Source organism: Alexandromys fortis, unplaced genomic scaffold (genome assembly GCF_014885135.2).
Source record: "Alexandromys fortis isolate MF-2015 unplaced genomic scaffold, M_Fortis_MF-2015_v1.1 scaffold_82, whole genome shotgun sequence".
Lineage (NCBI taxonomy): Eukaryota > Metazoa > Chordata > Mammalia > Rodentia > Cricetidae > Alexandromys > Alexandromys fortis.
In genome coordinates, this window is record NW_026067963.1 from 2,993,146 (window position 1) to 3,009,991 (window position 16,846).

The 16,846-nt window shown below is 40.4% G+C and overlaps 1 protein-coding gene across 2 annotated transcripts in view; it reads left to right on the plus strand.

The window, feature by feature from the left end:
- Positions 1–16,846, plus strand: part of Kiaa0586 (KIAA0586 ortholog) — a 92,971-nt gene that overhangs the window by 17,348 nt on the left and 58,777 nt on the right. For both annotated transcript variants that reach the window (XR_007593787.1, XM_050153563.1), the window contains exons 8-16: positions 864–1,031; positions 2,076–2,199; positions 4,563–4,695; positions 6,058–6,275; positions 6,867–6,939; positions 8,974–9,201; positions 10,390–10,564; positions 12,125–12,319; positions 15,200–15,387. Coding sequence is in view for 1 of the 2 variants with exons in the window: in XM_050153563.1 (XP_050009520.1) it covers positions 864–1,031; positions 2,076–2,199; positions 4,563–4,695; positions 6,058–6,275; positions 6,867–6,939; positions 8,974–9,201; positions 10,390–10,564; positions 12,125–12,319; positions 15,200–15,387 (1,502 nt within the window). In the remaining variant the exon portion in view is untranslated. The remainder of the gene's footprint in view (positions 1–863; positions 1,032–2,075; positions 2,200–4,562; positions 4,696–6,057; positions 6,276–6,866; positions 6,940–8,973; positions 9,202–10,389; positions 10,565–12,124; positions 12,320–15,199; positions 15,388–16,846) is intronic.

Below are 16,846 nucleotides of genomic sequence, written 5' to 3' on the forward strand. Positions count from 1 at the left end.
TTATAGTTTTCATTTACTTGATTTCTAGTAAGGATGAAGTTTTTCTTTCTTTCGTTGAGACAGGGTCTCTCAGTGTAGTCTTCCTGACTGTCCTGGAGTCTGCTATGTAAACAAGGCTGACCTTGAGTTTAGAGAGGTCCGCTACTTCAGAGTGCTGGCAGTAAAGGCAGCACCACTGTGCCCAGCTCTACCCTTTTTGAAACGGGCTTTCTCATGACCTGCCACTTGAAAAGAAGGGTGGCATGATTGTTTTGGGGCTCCAGGGGTCCCATCATTTCTGCCTCCCAAGCACATGCCACCACACCTTTTTTATTTGCTTGTTTTTTTTTTTTTTTTTTTTTTTTTTTTTTTTTTTTTGGGTTAGGGTTTCTCTGTGGCTTTGGAGCCTGTCCTGGAACTAGCTCTGTAGACCAGGCTGGTCTCAAACTCACAGAGATCAGCCTGCCTCTGCCTCCTGAGTGCTGGGATTGAAGGCGTGCGCCACCACCACCCGGCTCACCACACCTTTTTTAAATATGGGTTCTGGAGACTGAATTCAGGTCACCATGCTTGTAAGGCAAGTACCGTATCAGTTGTGTTCAAAAAGTTATTTTTTTAATTAATTGAAATTTCTGGAATAGTGTCTTACTGTGTATCCCTGGCTATCCAGAACTCTTTACATAGAACAGGCTGGTCTCAAACTCTGCAATCAGATAAAAATGGTTTTTGAAGCTAATTTATCTTTATTATTGTTATCATTACTTTTGTATATAAGTATCTGTGGTCTAAGGTGTTGAACCTAGGGTCTCATGGATGGTAGGAAGCACTCTATCACCAGAGACACCACAAGTCTTTGTTCATTATTTCCTCCTTTTCTGTTAAAGTGCCTTTAAGAGAAGTCGAAGATACAGATTTTGACAGACAGAAATCTCCTTTAGAGACACCAGCACCGCGCAGGTTTGCTCCTGTGCCTGTTTCAAGAGATGGAAAAATATCAAAGAGGGAAAACCCTGTAGAAGAAAAAGAAAATATGGAAATGTCAAGTCCTAAAGGTAGGACCCCAATCAGGATGCGTGGCCGCCTTGACGTTAGTCATTTTTCTTAATCCTGCGACCAAATCCCTGACACAGAGCCACTTAAGGAAGGCAATGTTTGCTTTAGCTCATGGTTGAGAAGGGGTGCATTTCGTCATGGGAAAGCACAGTAGGAGGAGTAAGCAACGTGTGGTTGCTTAGATGGTGGTCAGGTTGACTCCATAGTCAGAGAGCTGACAGTGCTGACCGCAGCCAGAAATGAGTCCAAGCTGTGAAACCTCAGCCTGTCCCCAGTGCCGTATTCCTTCCAGCTAGGCTTTGTCTTTTAAAGGCAGGGGTGGCGCACACCTGTAATCCTTGCACTCAGGAGGCAGAGACAGGGGATCTCTGAGTTCGAGGCCAGCCTCATCTGTGGAGCGAATTTCAGGACAGTCAGGGCTACACAGAGAAGGCTTGTCTTGAAAAAAAAAAAAAAAAACAAACCAAAACAAACAAAAATCTTACTCTCTGATAGAGGTAAGTTTTGTCTTTTTACTTATATTAATCCAATTTTTAAAATTCTAGCTTTTAATAAGATGAACATATTTTGTCTTATGTCTATATTGTTGTCTTGGTTTTATTTTCAGGTACAATAACTGAGTCCCGCAGGTTAGGTAATTTATAAAGGAAAGAGGTTTATTTAGCCACTATTCCAGAACTTTAAAAGTATGGCAGTGATCCTCTTGCAGTGATCCTCTTATGGGTCATGCTATGGTGGGGGGCAAGAGCAAGCTAGCCAGAGAAAGCTTTGTTTCATAACAGATTTCCTCCTTTGATGACCACTACTCCACTCATGAGCACAGACCCCATGTTTCAAATACCATTACTATGTAACCCTGAGGACTGAGTTTCCAACTCATAGAATTTAGGGAATGCATGCAGAAGAACCGCAGTGGGTACAGAGTGAGCTGAGCAGATAGCCCTCGTAAGGTCTTAGTTTAGGCTAGAGTGCTGGTACACACGAGGTGAAATACAAAGGAGAAATGAACTAATTTGGAAAATGACATTTTTTTTCTGTTTTAGGAAATGTAAGACTGTTGGAACAAATATTGAATAATAATGATTCTTTGACAAGAGAAAGTGCATCATCAGACATAACCTCACTAACTAGGTCAAAAGTGGGATGGAGTTCTGAGAAAGGAGACAGGTAAAGACAAGAGATTGGAACTAGTTGGACTAGAGAGCTTTATTCAGAATTCTGGATTTTCTTTAGGAATGTGTTTACATCACTGCTTTTTCAAGTATTTGATTTAGAAATGTAGGTTATTAATTTCTAACAAAGGCAGATTCAGGTAGTGTGATATGTACCCTTATTGTGATGTAGAGAGGAGAAAGTGGGTTGGGGGTGTAGAAGAAATGAAGGTAACTTTGAGAATAATGGCTCATAGAGAGTTCATTGTATTCTTTTCTCTGCTTGGGTATATTTGAAATTGTGCATGCAGCTTGCTTTGAGGCTTGAGGTTTAACTTAGTGACGGTAGAGGACTTGTTCAGAATGCATGAGTCCCTGGGGTTCGTCTCCTCCCCTGCAAAATAGTTTAAAAAGGTTAAGATAAGGTAAATCTAAACCGTAATCATTATATTAACTTTAACATGATAAAAACTGTAAGGAAAAACCTTGAAAGTCTGCAATCTGGATGATTTTATTTGGAAATATTGCATAGTTTTGTCTTATTTAATGTCTTTTTGTGTGGCTTGTTGCTGTGCACCTGTCGTGGTCTCAGTCCCTACAGCACTGCTCCTCCGTGAGCGTCTTCTTTTCTGTTGGATACCTTAGTGTACCGGTTTCATTTGTTTCCTTTGCTACTTTTGTTGTTACTTAGTGATTACCCTAGAGACTGTAATTGACACACTAATTTAAAACTACCTCATTCATCTTCATACCCACTTAATTTCTGCATAGTGAAAATTTCTTCCCTTCTACTGTGTGGTCAGAAACATTTATTTTTATGAAACCTGGTAACTGTACTTGGTTCAGCTTTTTTGTCTTTTGCCAGAAGAGGGCAGCAGATTCATTGGAGCTTAAGTTAAAGGCAGGCTTGGGCCACCTGATGTAGGTTCTTGGGGCCAAACCTGGATCCTCTGCAAAAGCAGCAAATACTCTTAACTGCTGGGGTAGTTCTCTCGTCCCTATACTTTTAAAACAGAAGAAAAGTTACAGAAATACAGATTTGTTTTTTTTTTTTAATATTTATTTATTATGTATACAATATTCGGTTTGTGTGTATGTCTGCAGGCCAGAAGAGGGCACCAGACCTCATTACAGATGGTTGTGAGCCACCATGTGGTTGCNCAGAAGAGGGCACCAGACCTCATTACAGATGGTTGTGAGCCACCATGTGGTTGCCAGGAATTGAACTCAGGACCTTTGGAAGAGCAGGCAGTACTCTTAACCACTGAGCCATCTCTCCAGCCCCTGTTTGTTTGTTTTTTGAGACAGTGTCTCACTATGTAACCCTGGCTGACCTAGAACTCTATGTAGACCAGACTGGCCTCAAACTCCTCAAACCAGGAACACTCTTGGTGAGGACCCCCTGCATAGTTCCAACCACTCTTCTTTTGCAACTGTGAAGATTCTCTCTTTGCTGTGGATTTTTGACAATTTGACTATAATGTGATTTTTATGATTTCTTTTTAAGTTAACTTATAGAGCAATGGGTGTCATTATGGCATTTTCATACATTTATGAAAATATCAGTATAGTTTGTTCTTAGCTATTCCCTTCCTCGGGACTTTTCTTTCCCTAATTCCTATGCCCCATGCCCTGTTTCCCTTAACTGGCTGCCCATCGTCCTCTGAATAGTCCTCCCTTGTGTTTTCATTATTCTATTACTGTCTCTTCCTTTGCCTGCACTTAGGTGTGGGAAGTCCTTCTGTTTATGTGTTGCTTTTATTGGTTAATGAATAAAAAAGCTGCTTTGGCCTGTGATAGGGGAGAGTAGAGGTAGGCAGGCAAGACTGGGGGAAAGGAGGTGGAGTCAGGGAGCTGCCATGGAGCTGCCAGAGGGGAAAGACGTGAGCTGCCAGCTGGAACCTTACCGGTAGTCCACAAGCCTCACGGTAAAATGTAAAATAATAGAAATGGGTTAACCAAAGATAGAAGAGCTAGCTAGCAATACGCTTAAGTGATTAGCTAAGCAGTGATTTAAGTTATATAGTTTCTGAATGATGATTTCTAGTCTGGGTAGCCGGGAACGAACAAGCGGCCTCCTAGGCCTCCTACTAACACTTAAGTTCTGTTCCTTCCTCTAATGTTTCCCTTTCTATTTACACACACACACACACTCTGCATTAGAGAGTTACATTAGTGGTTAAGAGCACTGGCTGTTCTCAGAGGACCTGAGTTCAGTTCCAAGCACCCACATGGTAGCTCATAGCTGCCTGTATGTAGCTCCTCCTGAGGCATCAGACACACCATGGTGCACAGGTATACATGCAGGCAGAAAGCCCATGTGTACAAAATGCTTACTGAGTTTATGACAGCTTAGGAATTTCTTCTTATCTTTTGTAGCATTGAAACTCTACATTCACAGAGATGTCCTTCCCCTGAAGAGCTAGGAACAGCTAAAGTAACCATGAGAAAGTATGATTATGATGTTCATGATCTTGGCCAGAGGAAGAAACAAACAAATGACATGCTCCAGGTAAAGTGGGAACAGTGTTAAAATCCATGGTTATAAGGTAAAAATTAGGAAGAGCCTGGGTTGTAGCTTAGTTAGGCAGAATGGTTGCCTGGCATGCGTGTATGACATCAGGCCTGTTGGCACACACTTGCAATCCCAGCACTGTGGAGGTAGATGCAGGAGAATCAGAAGTTCAAGGTCATCCTTTTGTTAGAAGCTAGCTTGTGCTACATCAGATTCTGCCTCAAAAACAGATGTGTACTATAGTGTGTATGAATATATACCTAGTAAAATGGAATAAAAAAGTCAGTAGACCAGAAATCAGAAGGAAGGGTGAAAATAAAGTACTAGAAACATGACAGTCAGATCTGTTCCCTTTACAAAAAAAAAAAAAAAAATCAGCAGTCTCTACTAAATGATTTCTTCCTAGCACTCTGGCCAGACCTGTGCCACTGACGTGTCCCACTTTCCGACATCTTTTTTTCTTTTTGAGGCCACTTTAGTATATAGCCCTTGAAGACCTAGGAGTTTCTCTTAAACCAAATTGGCTTCAAACTTAGTGATCCTCCTCTTTTGCCCCCTGAGTGCAGGGATCACAGCAGTGTGCCGCCATACCTGTCCTTGCCTTTCTGGCTAATAGAGGAGTGAAAGGTCTGTCCAGTCCACAGTGTCTAGAGCAACTTACTCTTTATTTTGCCTTGCTTTCTTCACCAGTGGAGGTTTCATTGATGATCAGATGACCTAACACTGCTCTGGATGCCCTGTCTCTATTGCAGATAATATTTGTAATAATTTTTTTTAAAAAAACATTTATTTATTTATTATGTATACAATATTCTGTCTGTGTGTATGCCTGCAGGCCAGAAGAGGGCACCAGACACCATTAAAGATGGTTGTGAGCTACCATGTGGTTGCTGGGAATTGAACTCAGGACCTTTGGAAGAGCAGGCAATGCTCTTAACCTCTGAGCCATCTCTCCAGCCCCAGTAATAATTTTTAAGTGGAAAACAAACCAAAGAATGGCAGGTATTCAGTAACTTTTCATTTGGACAAACTGAGCCCTAGTTAGACTGTATTGATTCTAGTGTATGGTTGCAGCAGTGAACGAGCTAGCTCTTCTTTGCATTACACACTTACTTTTGTGTATTGTATGTATGTATGTGGCGGGGGCATATATGCTAAATGTATGTGAGTGCTCAAAGAAGCCAAAAGAGTGTGTCCTCCTGGCACTGAGCCACCCAATGTGAGTGCCGGGAAATGCACTCCTGTCCTCTGGAAGAGCGGTGTGCACTCATGACTGTCGCCATTTCCCAACCTTTCTTTTTTACAGTAAAATCAATGTAAGTTTAATGTACTAAATTTTCTGCCTTTTATTTTTTAAAGGTAAAACAGTCTCCACTTATCTTGAGGTTTTCAGATCTTCCACAGAATTCTGCTAAGCTTCAGACAACCAGTACCAGATCTGTCTTGAAAGATGCTGAGAAGATTTTAAAAGGAGTACAGAACAATAAAAAAGTGCTAGAAGAAAACCTGGAAGCTATTATCCGTGCAAAGGATGGAGCTGCTGTGTATTCCTTTATCAGTGCTTTCTCTGCCAATAGGTGAGACAGGATGTGCGCATCACAGCTCTATTTACAAAACTGCCAGATCTGCGTACCAACCTTCCTTCTTAAAGATTCATTTATGTGTAGGAGTGTTTCACCTGCATGTATGTGCATGCACCATGTGTGTGCCCAGTGCCCGTAGAGTTCAGAAGAGGGGTCCACTGGAGCTGGGAACTGAACCTGAGTGCTCTCACCTGCTGAACTGTCTCTCCAGCCCCACAGCCCCACAGCCTCACTTTCTGAATTTCTTTCCCAAGCACTCACTTAGCTACTGTGTTTTCATGTTTGGGAAAGGCCCCTAACGCCTCTGAAGATGTGGGTCCTGCTGTGGATAGACATGGAGGTGCCGTGTTTTCCCGGCTGTGATTTTCCATTTCCGCTTTCGCTCTGTCTGTTATTGCTTTCCTTGAGTTCTTCATAGACATTTCCTTCTAACATTTAAGGAAGGCTAATACCGTCACTGATTGTTTTCTCAGGAAGAGTATTGGGCTACAGGGTAGCTTTAAAACTTGACTAGACTCATCCGATCCTGGTCCAGTCATCAATATATTAAGACTGATTTAAGAATATTTCTGTTTTCATTTGTAGAGAGATCTCAGAGAAAATTAGGATCAGAAAGAAAGTAGATGACTGGATTAAAATCATTTCAGCAGAAATCCAGGTATGTCATGGAAAAAAGTGAAAATCAAGTCAGTTCTCTGAATATAGCATAAATTCCAGGTTATTGATGTATGTCCACTTCTTTTGTTCTTTTTTGCAATACTGAGACCTGAACCTAGATCCTGTCTCATGCTAGGCATGCACTGTACCATTGAGCCACATCCCTCAATCATTTTTTAAAGGAAAGATTTATTTTCATTCCTGTGTGTATGTGTTTGTGTCCATGTGGTTATATGACAAATGTGTGCAGGGCTCAGAGAGGCCAGAAGAAGGCATTGGGTGCCTTGGAGCTGGAGTAGCAGGTGATCATGCGCTGCCCAGTTTGGGTGCTAGGAACTGAACTCAGGTCCTTTAGAAGCCTATCAGCGGCTCTTAACCACTGAACCATCTCTCTAACCTCCACTTGGGTGAGATGGTGACTAAGTTTCCCAGGCTTGAACTCACAGGAGCCTGGAAAGGCCTTTAGCTTGAGATCCTTTTGTCTTAGCTTCCTCTATGAAGATAAGTCATGTACCACCAGGTCTGGCTTATGATTCTTTTGTTTGTTGTTATTTGGTTTTTTGAGAATTGATCTCACTATATATCTCTGGCTGTCCTCGTGCTCACTGTGTAAAACCCACCACTTCTGCCTCCTGGGGGCTGGGTTAAAGGTGTTGTCACCACCCCTGACCTGGCTTATACTCCTTCATTTCACTAACATTCTTTACCTTTGCTTATCAGTAAGTATAGAAGTATAGTATTATTTAGGAAACTCTTTTTTTTTGTTTTTTTTTTTTTTTGTTTTTTGAGGCAGGGTTTCTCTGTGGCTTTGGAGCCTGTCCTGAAACTAGCTCTTGTAGACCAGGCTGGCCTTGGACTCACAGAGATCCTCCTGCCTCTGCCTCCCAAGTGCTGGGATTAAAGGCGTGCGCCACCACCACTCGTCTAGGAAACTCTTTATTCTTATAAATTTTATTTGGCTCCTCTACGCCAAAATATTAGACAATAAATGAAATATGAGAAATTCGAAAGAAAAATTGACAAAAACAGAAAATGAAATTCTACTTGCAAAAGATGTTTCAAGACAGCAGATTGACTAGCATTGATGCACTAAGGTAAACATACCAAAGTTACTAAAGCACAGAAAAGTCAGTTCTAAGGGGAATCTTTCTCACACACATGAAGGACACAGCATGTCTTCAGACATAAAAAGTCTCCTAAGTTTAGTGTATTTGAAGTGTAGAACTAGACAAGGTAACCATTACTTTTATTTTGGAATGCAAGGCAATTGATGGTTTTCATCCAGTGTGCTTGCATGTTTACTCTTGGTGGTAACTAGGGCAGTAAAACCTTTGTTACTTGTAAACCACCCCTAAAATACACATACATGCATACATACAAATACATATGTAAACACACATACATATATGTATATACAAATATATGTATGTTTATTTAATTGTATAAACTCACCAGATAAAAAGATGAAGTGACCTCTGGCTGTATTCCAGTGAGCAGAATATGTTGCCATCATTGTTAATCCTATGTAAATGTTTATTTAAATCTTCAAATAATTTAAATTTATATATAGTCATCTTAGTTATATTATAAATCATGTGCCTAAGTTTGTTCTTCTAAAGTATTACCGTGATGTGATTCAAGCATCTGAAGGGTAAAAACTTTGCAATGCCTTCTTCCTGTGCTTCTGTTGCCTCCTCCCATGTCTCATAACTCGATAGCCTTTTAGTTTTACGATTGTTTTGTTTACTTTCGTTTTATGAGACAGATCTCTCTGTGTAGCCCAGGCTGGCCTCCAGCTAGATCGCTCCTGTCTTCTGGGGCAGGAGTTGCAGGCATGTACTGCTGTGCTTAGTTCTTTTTAGGTTTTGTTCGTTTTTCCAGAAAGTTACTTTTTATGTGTAAGTTATTATTCTTTATTTTTAAAGCATTTAGAATTTCTAAAAAATGTTTGTACAACAAATAAATTCCAGTAATTTTAGTGTGAAAGCATTACTATTTTCTTTGGCTTAAGTGATTTCAATTTTCTTTGCCGTAGGATGAACTTATGAGAAAAGATTATGAGCAAAAGAGATTTGATCCAAAGAATCAACGGAACAAGCAAGCTCTGAATATGAGTAGAGATATTAAAGCCAACACCCGAGACAAACCAGTGAACAAATCTGCAATTCCAAGAAGACATTGTCAAAAACAAATACAGGAGCAGTTTAGGGATGCATCCGGAAGGAGCCGGCCTGCCTCAGGTTCACAGAGAGAGAGGAAAGAAGTGAGCTCCTAATCTGAGTTTGTGTTTAGATGCCACATTGTTCCTGGTCATTTCCTTAGAGATAGAAGTAACGGCATGCATATGAAAATTTTTAAGCTCTGAAGAGCTGTACAAACCTAGAGCAGATTTGTACCATTGCCTACATAAGACTTTGGACCTGTAATGTGGAAGGCCACATAAAATCTGTCCTTTCTTCTATTTGTTTTTAAAAATAATTTATTTTTATTTTATGAGCATTCATTAATGTTTTGCCTGCACGTATGTCTGTGTGAGGGTGTCAGATCCCCTGGAATTGAAGTTACAGATAGCTGAGAACTCCCGTGTGGGTGCTGGAAATTGAACTGGTCCTCTGGACGAGCTTCCAATGTTCTTAACTACGGAGCCATCTCTCTAGCCCCATTGTTTTTTGCTTTTTTGCCTTTTGTTTCTTAAGAGACAGGGTCTTCTATGTTGCCCAGGCTGGGAAGACAGGCACACAGCGCCATGCCCAGCTGTGGAGCTCATACCTAGAATCATAGTACATAGCAGGTGTTTCTAGAGATTATTCTGCTGCCTTTACTAGTCAGATCCATGTCACGGAAAGGCATGTTCCATCTTCTTGTGTGTGCTCTATTTTAAACTTAAAAAAATCACTTGTAATACCTAATGAGTGCAAGACATGGTACTAGTTGCTTGGAGAGGTTTTCCTTACTGCTCTAGCTGGCCATTAATGTTTTTGTGCTAAGCATGGATTATTGAACAGAGAAATGCAATTAAATGCTTGGCTGTAATGCTTAATAAATGCTGCGTTTCTGTGGCGTTTTGAGATTTCTTTATGTATTTTATGTTATATGGGTGTTTTGCCTGCATGTATGTCTATATACCAGAAGAGGACTTCAGCTCCCATAGGACTACAGTCATAGATGGTTGTAAGTTACCAGGAGTTGAACCCAGGTCCTCTGGGAGAGCAGCCTGTGCGCTCTATCTCTCCAGTCCATTTCTGCGGCATTTTGATTATGGTTGAAAGTGGAGCTGGGAGTGTATAAAGTCATTTAAAGGCGGTTTAGTTTATTTAAACATAATAGCTATGTAAAATGTGTTTAACCGTTAGTACCTGAAAGTATACACAGTAATGTAAAACCTTTTATGTTTGCTAGGTGGAAGACATTGCTATTTTTATAGTAATGCTAACATTTTTTGCATTCGTAGGGACTCGTGAAGTCAACCACGGTATTACAAGATGAGGATTATATGTTACAAATATATGGGAAGCCAGTTTATCAGGGCCATCGCAGCACTCTTAAAAAGGGACCATATCTCAGATTCAGTTCTCCATCCCCTAAGGCCAAACCCCAGAGACCAAGAGTAATAGAGCTAGTAAAAGGTGAGGACGCTCATCTGTTGTGTTTACCGCATTGTTTACAGATTAAGCTTAATTCTTTTTTTTTTTTTAATATTTCTTATTGTTTATTTACTTTATTTTATGTGCACTGGTGTGAAGGTGTCAGATCCCCTGGAACTGGATCTTCAGACAGTTGTGAGCTGCCATGTGGGTGCTGGGAACTGAACCCGGGTCCTCTGGAAGAGCAGTCAGTGCTCTTAACCGCTGAGCCATTTCTCCAGCCCCAATAAGCTTAATTCTTAACATTGCTCTTTATTTGTTAGCTACGCACACAACTCAAGGTCCACCGTCCCGGAGGAGGGGAGGGAGAAACAGCAGAGCTCCAATCTGCTGCAGCACCTGCTGCTTCCTAGTGAAGCATGTGTGTGGGCACTTTGGTGGTTTTGTTACCAAAAACTCTTAGCCAACAAAGATCATTGATTTCTTACTGACTTTTAATTAAATAAGAACACTTTCATTTATTAATATGTGTTTTGACTCATGTCAGCCATTTCATTTGCATATTTAAATGTAACATAGTTAAATATTGACTCTGTTAATTTTGATTACATTTTGAAGTGTCTCTTCTTTCGTCTTAGACATTAGTAAGCTTTACCAACAGTGTAGTTAGTGGAGGTTAGCCCACTTCTAGAGTTGGAGCCGTGGCAGTTGCTCAGCTCTCTTCCCCTTTGTAAATGCTGCCTGAACAAATTGGTGATCCTACAGATACTATTTTTAAAGGATTGCAACTTACTATATTTACCCTAATATTTCTCTTAAATATTGGAATTTTATTGTTAAAATTATATTTGGAGTTTTGAAAGCCTTTCTAAAACAATAGCTTAAGGTTTTAAAAACACTTCAGATCCTCAGATAGCTTTTTTTTAAAAGAGGAAATAGGTGGAAATCTTTATTTTTATTTTATGTGAATTGGTATTTTACCAGCATGCATGTCTATGCCAAATCTCTGGAACTGAGATTACAGACAGTTGTAAGATGCCATGTGGGTTCTGGGAATTGAACTAAGGTCCTCTGGAAGTGCAGCCAGTGCTCTAAACCACCGAGCCATCTCTGCAGCCCCTTGAGTAGCTCTTTTCACTAAGCCCTTTAAGGTAAAAGTGAGTGACAGCTGTGGACGTAGTGCACATCCTTGGCTGTGTTACTTGCTGGTTTTCCTCTTTGACAGGGAAAAAGAAATTCAAATTCTCTAAAGAGACAGATAATAAAAAAAAAGTTTTTTTTCTGTTTATGTTTATGTGATTTTGTTTGTTTGTTGAGACCGGGTCCCTGTACAGCCCTGGCTGTCCTAAAACTCACTATGTAGGCTATTTGACTTTGAACTCATAGAGATCCACCTGCCTCTGATGTCCAAGTGCTAGGGTTAAAGGTGTGTTCCCTCAGATCTGACTTTTTTTTTTTAAGAATTATTATTTATGTTTGTGTTTGGTGTTCCCAGAAGCCAGAAGAGGGTGCCAGATCCCCTGGAACTGGAACTATTTCACAGTGGCTAGTTAATAGATACTTGTCATATTTTTAAATGTCTGCTACTGATGGTCGTTGTAGGCACTAAAGTCAAGTCGGCAAGAACACAGACTGACTTTTATGCAACAAAACCTATGAAAATGGATTCTAAACTGCCACATCCCATCACCACACTACCTCATGGTGACCAGCAATATCTGTTCAGCCCCAGCAGAGAAATGCCTACTGTTTCAGGGACCCTGGAAGGTCATCTAATCCCAATGGCAATTCTTTTAGGTAAGAAAAGACGAATTTGTGGCAGCTGAGAACGGGAAGGGACTCATTGCTGTTGTAATATGAGCAGAGGGGTTGCATCCCTGGCGGGGGCCACTGTGTTATAATAGGAGCAGCGGGGCTGCGTCCCCAGCACCCGGCTGCCCACATGGCTAGCTTATGCCCCAAAATAATTACATGGAAACTGTATTCTTTTAAACACTACCTGGCCCATTAGTTCCAGCTTCTTATTGGCTAGCTCTTACATATTGACCTAACCCATTTCTAATAATCTGTGTAGCCCATGAGCTGGCTTACCAGGAAAGATCTTAACCTGTGTCTGCCTGGAGTGGGAGAATGGCGACTCCCTGACTCAGCTTCTTTCTCCCAGCATTCTGTTCTGTTTACTCCGCCTATCTAAATTCTACCCTATCAGAGGCCAAGCAGTTTCTTTATTACTTAACCAATGAAACAACAGATAGAAAGATGACCCTCCTCCATCACGTTGCTTAGGATCAGTTGCAGGGGGCCACCTCCTTTCTTATGTCTGGGGAGAGCCTCAGCTGTAGCTTATGCAGCGACAGTAATCTCTTCAGCAATGACTTCTCGCCAGAATCTCTCTCCCAGGAAATATTCTCTGTGTGTGTTGCTGGTGTAGGTAATATGACTAACATGTCATTGGCCTGCATAATAATTCAAGAAGTCCAGTTTGTTTTAATATTGTGTTAGGAGAGATACTTTAAAGCATTTTTATATACTTTTGAGCCAGGTTATGATAAGTAAAAGCTAGGTGGTCATATATTCTAGGTGAATACTTGGTTATTTCCTTATATGAGGTCTTTATGAGTCATCCCTTTAAAAACTGGACAGATCTGCTGGTGTGACATCACATACCTTTACTCAGGAACAAAAGGCATGGAAACTGCACGTCTGTGGGTGCTGGGAACAGAATCCCCAGATACTCTGTAAGCCACAAGTGCTCTTAACCACTGAGCCATCTCTTCAACCCTAATTTCATTAAAAAAAAAAAAGATTTATATATTTTTGTGTGTTTTGTGTGTGCCTGTATGAGTTTATGTGCACCATGTATGTGCAGAGATGCCAGTGAAGGCCTGAGGGCACTCAGTCACCTGGAACTAGAAGTTGTAGTGTTTCAGTTTTTTTTTTTTAATAAATTTTTTAAGCTTTATTTATTTAGTATGTATACAGTATTCTTCCTGCATGTATGCCTGCAGGCCAGAAGAGGGCTCCAGATCTCACTACAGATGGCTGTGAACCACCATGTGGTTGCTGGGAATTGAACTCAGGTCTTCTTGAAGAGCAGGCAATGCTCTGAACTGATGAACCATCTCTCCAGCCCCAGTGTTTCAGGTTTTAAGTGAAGTCTTTGATCCATTTTGAAATTTATTTTGGTATAAGGTGAAAAAGATGAATTTGATTTCATTCTTCTTCAGATAGAAACACTTCTCTGCTAGCACCTTTGTTGAACTGGCTTTTTTTCAGTGTACAGTTTTGCCTCCTTTGTTAAAAATTAAGTGAGCATAGTGATTTTATTTCTGGTTTCTCTCTGTTCCATTGGTCTGCCTGTCAATTTTTATGCCAGGACCAGGCTGTCTGTGTCACTTTGGCTCTGTAGTATAATTTAAGATTGGGTATTGTGATATCGACACAGTGTTCTTATTTTATAAGATTGCTTTTGTAGTTACAAATACATTCTTGTATTGTCTTTTCTAAACTTGTGAAACATGGCACTAGACTTTGGTTAGATATTGCATTAAATCTGAAAATGAATTTTGGTAGTATTGCCATTTTCACAATATTAATTCTGCCAATCCAGGAGCATGGAATGTCTTTCTATCATCTGTATCTTCTGTAATTTCCTTTTAATATCTGAAAGCGTTTGTTGCAGAGGTCTTTTACTTCTTTGGTTAGATATATTCCTAAACGCATAAAGTTTTGGAGTTATTTTGAGTGATTTTTTTCTGATTTCTTCTCTGAGAGTACACTGTAATTATAAATGAGGCCTACATTTTATTTTTTGAGACAGGGTCTCACACTAGCCCATGCTGACTTTGAATTCATTATGTAGTCTAGGCTGGCCTCAAACTTATAGTAATCCTCCTGCCTTAGACATCTAGGAGCTGGGATTGTGGGCATTTGCTGTGCACAGTCTTGGGGTCTTGGACCTGACTGGGTCAGCAAGAGAATGAAGGCAAGATAAACACACAGATGGCATACAGAAAAACTGGGGTCCAGTGAACTGGACTCTCTGGCGAAGAAACCTTTACTCCTGGGAAGCTCACTGTTCATACAGTTGAACTGAGAGCCTGGAATTATTGAATACAGCTGAACAAGATGCCTACAGATAAACAAGGAAACAGGGTTAGTTAATCTTGATTGATTGGTTCAGTCTCCAGGGGAGGAAATACGCAGGGGTCATGAGAGGAGAGGGTTACGGTAGACATTTTCTCCACACACTGTCTATATTTGTTTGACTGAGGAGGGCAGTCTTGCCATACCCTGAGCCTAGCCAGGGCAAGGGTTGCCATTTTCCAGTGGTGCTGAGGCTTTGAGGTCCTTGAAATGCCTGTGCCCATGGCCCATGTCTGTAGCGGCTGCTGTGCCTGGCTCCTTCAGTTTTACTTTGAAGTGTAAAAAACAAGCAGGTTTTCTGACATGAAAGTTGGCAGTATGGAGCGGGAATGACATACAGTGGCTAGGAGTTCAGCACTGCTGACAGCTGCTCACAGGCTGGCATGGGGAGCATGTGTAGACCGTGGTGATGGAGAGATGCTTAGGAGACCGCCTTTCCCTTTGTGTGCAAGAGCAGTCATGAAGAGCCAGACATTTTGATTTTTTCCTTTTGTTAGAAATAGTTCTTATTCTCTACCCTAAATTTCACAGGACAAACCCAGAGTAATAGTGATTCTGCACCGCCTGCTGGAGTACTGATAAACAAGCCACATCCTGTAACTGTGACTACTTCCATTCCTCCCTCATCTCGAAAACTAGAAGCCGGAGTCAAGAAACCTAATGTAGCAGTTGTGGAAATGAAATCAGAGAAGAAGGAGCCCCCTCAGCTCTCTGTACAGGTATGCCAGGGTGCGCGAGCAGACACTGTCACAGCCACAGGAACCCATGTCAGCCATTAATACCTAAAACTGATTACATAATTTTCTGAAGACTTCGCTTTCATTAAGGTTCCTTTATTACTGTCAGGCTGTGATGCCTCTGTCCTTGTTCTGCAGCTCCTCTTCTCAGTCAGGGTCCACAGCAGAGCGACAGGACAGTATTCTAAAGGGTGTTGATAGTGTGCTGTGATTAACTTTTAAGAATTACCGTGCTGGGCATGGTGGGACATCCCTGTTGTCCAAGCCAAGGGGGCAACCATTGTAGCACTGCCGCAGGTTCAAGGCCAGCCTGATCTACTTAGCAAGTTTCTAGCTAGCTATTCAGCTATGTCTGTGCAGAGAGTCCATGCCTCAGTAATAAATAAGTAAATAAATAACTAAATAAACCAAAACATACAATAAAAGAAACAATTGAGTTCATGAATTGATTAATATAATCAATACTTCCAATTTTATCCAATCATAAGACATGAATGAAAGTACAAAGAACTAATTTTTATACACCAAAAACATTCAGGTTAACCTTCTTCCCAATTTAATGTGAAATTTTAGTGAAATGCTAATTTTTAAAAAATATCATGAGATTTTGTTTTCTTGAACTTTAGGATAATTTTGATATCTGAAAGAATAAAGGGTTTAGAAAAATAAAAAGTTTGTTGGCTTATTTGGGGCAACATTTGAAAGGTAGAGGCTGAAAGATCAGGAATTCAAGGTTATCCTCAGCTACAGAGCAAGTTCAAAGCCAAGCAGCAGGGTTACTAGACCAATGTAGTAGGATTTCAGAATTAACTTTATTTAAAAAGAATATAGAACATGATAAAGACTTGTTATGTTAAAGAAAGTAGAATTTATATAAGTGAAAAATGTATATTATATTCAGCTTAATGACATAAGAAAAAAGTAATTTTAAACTCCAATTCTTTTGTTTGTTTTTTGTTTTTCAGGACAGGGTTTCTCTGTATAACCACCCTAATTGTCTGGGAAGTCATTTTGTAGACCAGGCTGGCCTTGAACTCACAGAGACCCTCCTGCCTCTGACTCCCAAGTGCTGGGATTAAGGGCGTGTGCCACCGCCAATCAACATAGACTCCAAATTCTTACTATATACCAAATGACCTCCAATTTGGCACTCTAAATTATAAAATACAAAGTCATAAAAATTTGAAGACAATTTCATTGGACTTTAATTAAAACTGAAACAAATTCTGGGTATTGGATCTGGATAAAGCAAATACTTTAGATATAATAGGGAAGAGAGATTTGAATTTAAAGTCTGAAAGTTACATATGTCAAGGAAATCTAACTGACAAGGAAAGCAGTGTATAGTGGCAGCATATGAAGGGAAGGTTCTGGTGAAGACTTTGTTTTTAAATACAAAGACTTCCATAAGTTATAAGAAAACATAGACCTAAATCCAGTT